Source organism: Mustela nivalis, assembly GCF_964662115.1.
Source record: "Mustela nivalis genome assembly, chromosome: 12".
NCBI lineage: Eukaryota > Metazoa > Chordata > Mammalia > Carnivora > Mustelidae > Mustela > Mustela nivalis.
This window is the reverse complement of record NC_139031.1, coordinates 22,277,261-22,288,045: the sequence shown is the minus strand read 5'-3', so window position 1 is coordinate 22,288,045 and position 10,785 is coordinate 22,277,261. Positions and strand designations below refer to the sequence as shown.

The 10,785-nt window shown below is 40.6% G+C and overlaps 1 protein-coding gene across 2 annotated transcripts in view; it reads right to left on the bottom strand.

The window, feature by feature from the left end:
- Positions 1-1,370: 1,370 nt before the first annotated feature.
- TNPO3 (transportin 3) overlaps positions 1,371-10,785 on the bottom strand; it is an 86,180-nt gene continuing 76,765 nt past the window's right edge. For both annotated transcript variants that reach the window (XM_082694015.1, XM_082694016.1), the window contains 3 exons: positions 10,177-10,289; positions 3,250-3,341; positions 1,371-1,686 (listed from right to left, as the gene is read on the bottom strand). In XM_082694015.1, the coding sequence (XP_082550141.1) occupies positions 3,281-3,341; positions 10,177-10,289 (174 nt within the window). In that variant the 3' untranslated portion in view covers positions 1,371-1,686; positions 3,250-3,280. The remainder of the gene's footprint in view (positions 1,687-3,249; positions 3,342-10,176; positions 10,290-10,785) is intronic.

The window sequence follows — 10,785 nt, the reverse complement described above, 5'->3', positions numbered from 1 at the left end:
CAGATCAGTGGCTACTGGAGGATGGTAGGAGGCATGAGGAAACTTTTGGGAGTAAAGGTATGTTCACTATCTTGATTGTGTTCATGGTTTCATGGGTGTATCCTATGTCAAAGCTTATCAACTACTGAACTGAAATCCGTGCAGCTTATTCTATGTCAATGATACTGCAATACAGGTTTCTTTTTTTCGAAGACCAAATTCTGCACTCAGTGGGTTAGGAATCAGTCTAGTTGGGCGACTGTTGAGAAAGAATACATGCAGCACGTTTCTGTTTAACATGCTCAGGGACCCATGGGAGCTATATGGAAGGATAAAATGTAGCATGAGGAGTTTTAGGGTGAACTAAAAGATGCAGAAAGAGCCGCTCCCCCGAAATATGAAGGGCCCGTGGCATCAAGGGCAGGGCCCACCGTCTAAACTCCATCTGCAGCTGTCTCCCAGGTAAGGGCTGAGACTGCTCGCTCACGTTGTCTAGCCATCATTTCAGAGCTCTGAGGAAGTGAAAGGAAGGAGAAACAAACACTGATTAAATTTTAAAAATTTATTGTTTTCTTTTCTTTCCTTTTTTTTTTGTTGTTGTTGTTGCTGTTGATTTGTTCTTGAGATGGCTACAACACCAGACAGAACAGTGCCCTCAAATCTAATGCCTGTGCAGGGCTGCAACTCCATTAAAACAGTACGATCTGGTTTGGGCTTCCCTCCCCCGCCTCACTCCCACAACGAAGTCAAATAATTTCCACATTTTTTTTAGTAAAATACAGTTAGCCCTGTAAACACTTTCCCCCATAATCCCCTCTTTTTTGTCTTCTCTCATTTCTGTGGGTGAAAAATTAACTAAAAAACACAACAATCTTTTAAAAAAACCCTAAAACTTAGAATATACATTTATATCCCACTCACCCTAATTTTGGCTCTTCTCTCCAAGGCTGATGATAACCCCAATGTGGACTGGAAATGGACTGAGAGACTGGATAGGGTCAGGGCTGGGAATATGCATGAATTTTGGCCCTGGCAGGTCCCAGTATTACTGATGTGACCATGATATAAAACGAACAGGCTCCTCCTTGTTGGAACAACTCTAGAGGTGGGAAAAATGTTGGAAGAGTGGGAGAAATTTCTACTCACTTTTGTGAAAAGAGGAGGGGACAGGGAAGAAGGGAGGGCGGGAGAGAAAAAGAGGAAAAAATAACAGAAAACCTTAAGAGATGATCCTGACCCCATTTCATCTGAATTCCCATTTTCCCTAAGTAAACAGTTTCTGTTTCACAAAAATTTGTACTTTTATTTCATGTGCACATGCGTGTTAGCATGTGTGGGTACGTGTGTGTGTGTGTGCGTGTCACTGCTACCAAGTGAACGTTTCAGTTATGTTTTTAGTTTAGTTTTCCTTTTTTTCCTTTTATTTCTTTAAAATTATTTTTCCTTTGAAACAAGTTCACCAGGAAACCAGCTCCCCTCCCACCACGTCGGACAGGCCGCAGCCATCTTTTTTTTAAACCGCGCTGATTTTCCCTCACACCCCCAAACAGGAACTCCTCAGGATGGCCTCGGAAGGCTAGAGTCTCTCCCTGTCTGGCGGGACGCCGTGGTGGCGGTGAAGGCCCCTCTGCCACAGTGGAGGTTTCTGATTGTGGGACACAGTCTGGTTTTTGTTTTCTTCCTGTCTTCTAATTAAAAAAGACATTCCTAACAAAAGAGAGAAGACAGTCAATAACTATGCTTCAGGAGATAGTAAATTTCAAAGTCAAGGTAGAAGTTTTCTTATTTGCTCAGGTACCTCATTCGGTCCTCTGCTGTAAGAACTCAGCAAAAAAAAAGTTGGAGTATTTACTTGTGAATCAAGAGCGCTATGGCTCTAATGATACTGCCTGCAGTCCTTCTCTGAGTGTGCTGAGGAAACTAGGGTAATATGTTGGGGGTTAAGAGTATGCCAGTAGGTCTGGGCTGCCCACCCCAAACCAACCAGAAAATCTCCACTTCAGTCCGTTTAAATACTGCGGTTTCAGGCAAGTTTTCTGAAGGAAGACTTTGCCTATCATCTCAAGTTTAAAAATCACTGATTTAGTCTGTATGAAAGGGTACTACGTGAAAGTATGAAGTAGAGTAGTTAAAAGGACGGACTCTAGCACCAGAATACCCGTGTGTGAATTGTAGCCTATCAATTACTGACTGTACATCAAGCAAATCGTTTAACATCCTGGAACCTCTATTCCCCTAGACCATGGAACTAATAATGGTAATAATGCAGAGAACCACCTGAGGATTATCTTAGTTAATACAGGCAAGTACTTAGAACAGTACCTGACACAGTTAGGGCTCCATAAATGTTAGCTATGAGTGTCCATAGCTGTCCACCAATAAGCCTGTGTGTACCAATGATATCTATTACCGATGCTGCAAAACTCAAGAATCCCAAATGGTATCACTACTCATTAAAGAAGAAAATTTAGAAATAATTTCTGGTGTGAGTGACACACTGCTGAAGAGGGGCCTTCATCCACTAACACATTAAATGACAGAAACTACCAGTGAGGAGCTACACTTTGAGAACTGCCTCGTGGGAGAATAAATTCCGCCCAAGACCTCTAAAGGGGGTGCAGGTGCTTAAGAAAGCGGCCTTTCTTCTCTCAGTCAAGAAACTGGCACCCACATCCTAATATCCAGTTCTTCCTTGTCCTCAGCTAAGATTCCTGCTTTGCTGCAGAACCAGGAGTCAGGAAGCACATGGAAAAAAACTGGTGATCAGGAGCCTTTCCTCTACCTCCTGCCTTGGGCAGAACCTGGCATTTCAGTGCTCTGATAGTAAAAGTGTTCAGAATAATCATCTTTCTCATTAAATCTGAAAGGTCAGTTTTAGAATACTGTCACTGTAATCATGGTCTGCTTTAGGTCAGCATTGTTTTCGCCAAAGTAGCCAGGTTAAAAAATACTTGTTTATTAATATTAACATACACACTTACCATCCTAAATGTAAGTAAGGGGATACAAGGAGGAATTTTTTTTTTGAGATCTCCTACAATAACTTTTCTACGGGGGTGAAGATGGTATCCAGACGCAGCTAACAATCATCTGGCTGCCTGGGCCCAAGCAAACCAGGGTCTTGCATTTCTTAATCTGAACAGCACTGTTTAACTGTTAAGTCTTTCCCAAACCAGCTATAGTACAAGTCCCATGATGGGCATTAAAACCTATGTCATCCCCAAGCGCTCTGAACAGCCAGGGAAAAAGCCGGGAACTGTAACCACTCACCTGGGTGACAGGCACAGTGCAGGAGTGTGAGCTATCGAAACAACCTGGTGAAGTCTCTCAAGGCCCAGCAAACTTGTTTACATTCCTCAGCACTAGAAAAAAAAAGGTAGGTTGGCCCCTGATGAGAAAGATACAATATGGTGAAAACAACCACAACACTGAGATCCACTGAGAATTATCCTAGCTCTGCTTGAAGCTCTCTCCATTGTCTCGACTGTTTCTGATCTTTCTGTAACTAAAAGGCAAATATTAACTACTGCATGTGAGAATAATTATAAGCTGTATGGTCTCTAAAGAGTAGCTGTGGAGAAAAGCTGCTTGGTTTTGATTGAATCTTGGCTCTACCACTCTTGGGCAAGTTACCAACCTGCTTTTGTTGCTGCATCTGTTTACCTACCTTACAGTGTTTAGAAGATTAAGTCAGTTCAACACTTCATTGGGAGTCCCTGACACAAACACAAGAAAGCCAGAAGGCCCAAATGAAAAAAGCAAGCATATTCTACCTAAGGCTGATAACTTTAACTCTATGAGCTGAGCTAACTTAGGTACCCTGGTTCCTCATTCTCTTCCAAAGGCAGATTTTGTTGACCAAGCCCATTTCGGCAACTAAGTCTCTATCTGTCATCCATATTCTCGTTGGAAAGGCTGCTCAGGGTTTCCTCCTGTGGGAGGTGAATGGAGAGGAGGGAAGAAAGGGTTAAGGCATGTAGAAGGAGGAAGCTGGACTTGGTCCTCAGGCAAGCACCGAAATGGGATTTAAATAGCCCAATATTCACCTGACCCTATTTTCTCAAAAGCCTCCTTTGTCTGAAACTGTCCCCGAGAAGCCAGCTGATGCCCACTTCGTTCTTTTGTGTCAGTCTTCAGAGCAGGTTTTGGTAACTGAACATGAAGCTAAGCTAAAAACAGGAGAGGAAGAACTTCCGAATATGCCCATTCTTCTGTGGTCCTCTCTCTGGCTCAGAAAAATTCAGGGACCACAGCCCATTACCTAAGATTCAATGTTAGAAGAAAGAGCTTTCTCCTTCTCATAACGTTAAACACCAGGGGAGGGAACTGCCAACACTTGTTCCACAGAAAAGTAGGTGAAAAGAGAGCTCTCTCCATAGTGCCTACGTCTAGATTTCCCTACCTATTACAAGGTCTGGAAAAATCATTAAGAACCTTGAATCAGACCCCAGGATTTGATTCAACAGAGAATCCCAGAAACTTTCTCCAGTCTCTCTCCATCCTAAAAATGTAATAAAAATGATAAAGTCTCCTGGTTTTATTGAAATTCTGCCACTTCTGAATTTAACGTGCATCAATACAACCAATACCTTCCCTCAGTCTATTTCTAAATCAATACTGACTATTAAGGAGGCAGTTGAGGAGGCGAGCACAGATCACTCATGCTTCCAATGTCACAAAGGAAGAAGATACATTATCCAAGAGAAGCCACCATGTGACATGTTATCATAAGGAACTACAAAAGTAAGAAATAGTTAAACGTGAGGTAACAGTGAAGACTTAACTCCATTCTTCACCTCTCTTGTGACACAGGAGAAAAAGTGCCGAAATCAGAATGCAGGTAGAGAGAACTGTGTGAGCCAGGGTGAAAGAGCGGTAGGCTGGTATCCGGAGTTAGCTCAGCTCTCGTCCAGTCCTGTCAGCAACTACTCTGGCGTCCAGAGCCTCAGCCAAATGTTTAATGTGTCCTTCACTAGGCCCAAAGAAATGGATTTAAAAAAACCCCAAAACCAAACAACTATTTTCTGTTTTCCGCCTCAGTCCTTCTGGCATTTATTTCCCATTTCATCTCACTGCATTCGCTGGGGCGCATGGGTGGCTCAGTTGGTTGGGCGTCTCTGCCTTCGCCTCAGGTCATGATTCCAGAGTCCTGGGATGGAGCCCCTCATCGGGATCCCTGCTCAGCAGGGAGTCTGTTTCCTCCCTCTCTCCCCTGCTCACACTCTCTCTCTTGCAATCTCTCTCACTCTCAAATAAATAAAATCTTAAAAAAAAAAAAAAAAGTTCTAAAAAAAAGAAAAAGAAAATGGCCACTATTTTTCTAGATTCTATTTTCTGGCTTCTATTCCCCCAACCCCGATCCTTTTGCCATATTTCTGAATACATTTATGGTGACCATCTCAAGCTCCATAATCCTAATGATGTGCTGAGAAACACAGCCCTTCTCACCTAATGTTCATGGATATTGCAGAGTAACCGAGCTCTAACTAATGACATGAGCAAGAAGACACCCCAACCTGGCTTCTAACTCTAGAGTCAATGCTTCCTTTATTCAACGTCTTCTGACCTTGAGATTCTCATGCTGGTGTTAAGAATCCAAGAATAAATATCAATACAGAGAAATGGGAAATGATGGCAGGATTTCTTCCAGTCATAATCAGTAGTGTTTGGAGAGGAAGAATGATGTTTCAGAATGAAAAACCTCAGCTTTCTTTAAGTTGACCAACGAAAAATGTTAGGGAATTAATTACCAGCACCATTTGAAAAACAGGCTTGGACTTGCTGAAATGAAACTGAACCAGTTTGCCCTCCCTGTTAGAATGGCAAACAAAGCAGCACGTTGAGACAGGAATTACAGGACCTTACAACCAAAAGGGAGACTGAGTCATGCATGGAACAGAAGGTTCAAGAGCAAAACTCGTACTAGAGAAAGAGAATTACTACAAGGAGGTGAGCAATCTCAAAGCTTTTCTCTAGTACCTCGACATTACCTCTTCTGTTCATTTCCCAGCATCATGTCATCACAGCATACTATAGGAGGAGCTGCAAAACTTGTTCCACAGTGGGAGATCAAGTAGGCCAGGTTGCCGGTGCACCTTATTTCCCAACATCACAGGGCAAAGATCACAGGAATTTTTTTTGTAACCTTGCGCTATTGGGTTCCTTTCTGTGCCACTTAATTTTCCTTAAATGGGGGAATATCCATGACTTTTCATACTTATTCTACAGTTCTACCCATCATAGACTAGTTCAGATAAGGGAATACAGGTTTGGTGGATACTTATTCTAGAATGTGTGGGTGGTTGCCTTAGAGCTGGCAGGAGACATGCTCCAGCTAGCTCTGCAAATGCATTAACAACATTCCAGCAGGTTCTTTTCCAAGGAGAAAGTTAACATTCACTGATCACCTACTACATACCAAATCTTTAGATTTCCACTTGATATCTCATAATAACCCCTTATGAGTAAGAGAGGTAGTACTAACCCTATTTTACAGATGAATAGGCCAAGGTTCAGCAAGTAGCAAGATTTATGCCAATATCCCTAACGCTAAACCTAGTTCTTTGAGGGTTCTCTCCAGGCTTCCATTTGCTTTAAGGAAATTACAGCCAATATGATCCTGACCAATACTAGATGGAAAAGAATAGAACAGAAGCAGAAAGATGCTACTACACTCTTTTCCCTGAGACTGCTTAGAGATAGAATACTACTACTGGAAAGATTCACCGTAAAAAAAAAGTAAAATAATTTTTTAAAGTCATCCCACTCAATATACACCTACCTAGAGAAGGGGAAATTCCCTTCTAGCAAAATATATCATGAAAGTAGTCACATGCCATTTTTTTGGTCATGCATGTCACTTGATCTATGGCCAAAAATCAGTTGCTTCTGGGACATGAAGTTAAGCCACTTTTAGTAAGCTACAAAATAACAGCACTCATAGGTTTGGAATTTTAACAAATTCTTTAGCAAAATTATTGAAGAGACTCTGGGAGATGAGAAAATAAGCCATTCTGGAAAGTAAGATTAAGAAATTAAGTCTCAGAAAAGACGATCAGTTATTGAACCACCACCTACAATCTGTCCCCCCCACTTTTGCCCTTTTACTTTTTAAAAGATTTTATTTATTTGAAAGAGAGGGCATGTGCGAGAGAGAAAAAGAGAAAGAGCACACAGGTGCACAACCAGGGGGAGGGGCCGAGGACAAGGGACAAGCAGTCTCCCCACTGAGCATGAAGCTGAGGAGCCTGGGAGATCATGACCTGAGCTGAAGTCAGATGCTTAATGGACTAAGCCACTCAGGCGTCTCTCTCCTCTTTTTAAAAACTAGGTCTGGTTTTAATTATAAATGTACACCACATGCTTAGGAAAAAAATGAAACTATTATAGAAAGTTATGAAATAAAAACTGAAAGTCCCATCCTGGTCCCAGTTGTCTTCAGAAATTTACTATGCATATATATAACAAATATAATAAAACAGCTTTTAAAAGTGCAAGCTGGTTCATTTACAACAGCATCAAAAAGAATGTAACACTGAAAGAAATTAAAGACACCAAAAAAAAACCAAAGACCTCTCCTGTTCATGGACTGGAAGACTTAATTTTGTTAGGACATCAATACTACTCAATAGATTCAATGTAATTGCTATCAAAAATCCTGACCTTTTTTGTGAAAATAGGAAAATATATCCTAAAATTCATATGGAATCTCAAAAGACCCCAAATATTCCAAATAATCTTAAACAAGGAACAAAGTTGGGGGTCTCACATTTCCCAATTTCAAAATTATTACAAAGCCATGGTAATCAAAACAATATGGTACGGACATAAAGACAGACATGGAGATCAGTGGAATAGAGCAAAAGGCCCCCAAATCAATCCCTCACATATATGGTAAAATGATTTTTTTTTTTAAAGATTTTATTTATTTGACAGAGAGAGGTCACAAGTAAGCAGAGAGGCAGGCAGAGCAAGAGGGGGAAGCATGCTCCCCGCTGACCAGAGAGCCCGATGTGCGCCTCGATCGCAGGACCCCGAGATCATGACCTGAACCAAAGGCAGAGGCCTAAACCACTGAGCCACCCAGGGGTCCAGTAAAATGATTTTTTTTTTTAAAGATTTTATTTATTTGTCAGAGAGAGAGCAAGCACAGGCAGACAGAATGGCAGGCAGAGGCAGAGGGAGAAGCAGGCTCCCTGCCGAGCAAGGAGCCCGATGTGGGACTTGATCCCAGGATACAGGGATCATGACTTAGCAGAAGGCAGATGCTTAACCAACTGAGCCACCCAGGCATCCCCCAGTAAAATGATTTTTAGTAAGGGTGCCAAGACCACTCAGTGGGGAAAAGAACACTACTGGAAATTCTTTTCAATCCAAAGGAACTGAAAACAAGGTCTTTTTTTTTAAAGGTGGGAGGGGCAGAGAGGAGCGAATCTTAAGGAGGCTCCATGCCCAGCAGAGCCAGCCCAACGCCGGGCTTGATCTCACAACCCTGAGATCATGACCTGAGTAGAAATCAAACGTTGGGACACCTGACTGAGCCACATAGGCACCCTGAATGCAGGGTCCCAAAGAGATATTTGTATACCCATGTTCACAGCACAGCATTACTTACAACAGTCAAGAGGTAGAAGCAATCCAAATGTCCACCAATGGATGAATGAATAAATATAATGTGGTACATACATAAAGTGGAATGTTATTCAGCCTTAAAAAGGAAAGAAATTCTGACACACGCTACAGCACAGATGAACCTTGAGAACATTCAGAGAGTCACAAAAGGATAAACACCGTATGACTTCACTCATAAACAGAAAGTAGAGTATGACTGCTGGGGAATGGGAGAAGGGGGAGTTGCTGTTTTATGGGTATAGTTTCAGTTTTATAAGATGAAAAAAATTCTGGAAATTGCACAACAGTGTGAATATACTTAACACTACTGAACAGTATACTTGAGAACAGTTAAAATGATAAATTCTATGTGTATTTTATCACAGTAAGAAAGTTAAAAAAAATTATCAGGACAAGTTGGGTTATATGATACTGTTATTTTTTCCATTTATAATATACCTTACATATATTTCTGTATCATGACACTTAATATTCTTGCTCCTTCTCTTCCAGTGCCTACTCATTTAGTTATACTCTGTTAATTATTTAACCATTTTCTATTAATGAGCAATTAGACTTTTTCACTATTACCAAACCTTACTCAACATTCATTCTTGGACCTGAAAGTCATTCCACTACTATATGAATATAAGCCAATGCCTAAAATTTAGGCAAAATTCTAGGGATTCTAGATATATATAAAGGTATATGAGAGGGCAAGGTAGCAAACAGTTACAAAACACACTTTAACTTCCTACCATTAACACTTAATAGCCATAAAAATCTCATAACCTTTGAGTAAGTGATTGCATTTTAAGGAAAACAGTCAAAAGAAGGAAAAGGCTAGAATTTTAATATTACCCATAATACTAAAAAAATAACTGAAATGTCTACTAATAGAGGCACTGTATGGAAATTAAGCAACACCTTTTTGGTTATAAAGCAGTAATTAGGAAGACTATGTAGCTACACTTTAAATGGTAACTATGTTCACAATAAAAAATATACTAATGTATACTTAACATTTTAACTAAGCTGTGAACAAGCAGCTCATGGACTCAATGCATCTCAGAGAGATACTCTGTTTGGCCTGCATGAAATTAAACTTCAGTATCTTCAGGCACAGTGAAAATTTTCCAATTCACTGCAGTTTACATCATGTATGTTTTACAACTAATGCTTCACCTACTCACATCTGCGTTCCTGACCTCTGAATACAGAAGAGAACAGAAGACTTCAGAAAGATAAAGACAGATCCTGTGAAGAGTAGCAGGCTGATGAATGCCTTTTTCTTTTGGAAGAAATAATGCTTCCACTTACCCATTAAGACCTTATACCAGTTAATAAATTTGCACAGTAAAACTGATGTACACCTATACAGCATGGTGGTATTTCCCCTCAGATTGGTTTCTAATGTCAAGTTATGCAATTCAGTGCTAAACAGACAAACTGAATTAATGAAGGCACCCAAGAAACATACTCCTGGGTAAATTTGGTATTAGAAACAAAGATATATTTTTTCTGCACACCCATTTCTGTTTATATTTAAAAAAAGCAACAAAACCAGAAAAGTCCCCCATCACTCACCTAGTGACTTGTTTGTGGAAATCTGTAAGTTGTTTGTGTGTCACTGTAACTGCTCCCACGGTTGTCTCCTTTGGCAAACCTTTCAAGGAGTTCTCTAACCATCGACAGAAAGTCTGTGCAGAGAAACAGTAAGAGTTTTGAGAGAAGGCAGGACTTACTCAACTGGACCCTACAAGTAATAACAAAACCTACAGGCTTTTCTTAGCACCATCAGCTCTTCCAGATTTGGAAGTAAGTAAAGGAATTAACAAAAGCACTTCTATCTTTAGGCCTTTCAACCCTCTGGGGTTTGGAACAGTCTACAAAGGTAAACCTAGACTTCCCATCAAAGGTGTGGTAGGCATCATTTCAGCAAGCCCTTCTCTACCTTAGAAGTGAAGTCTCTTCTGGATGAGACTATTGCTCTGTTTCTGTCATTAAACTTCTGTAATACTTCAAAAATTAAACAGCTGCCAGAAAACTCTATAGAGTGTACAGATCAAAGGCAACCTAGAGCAAAAGTTCAGTACCACAAAGAGTAAGAATAAAAAGTATAGTTAAGTAAACTTGTCAAAGAATATATATAAAAATATATAGTATGAATCGAGGATCAAAAGGATTTTAAGGTCA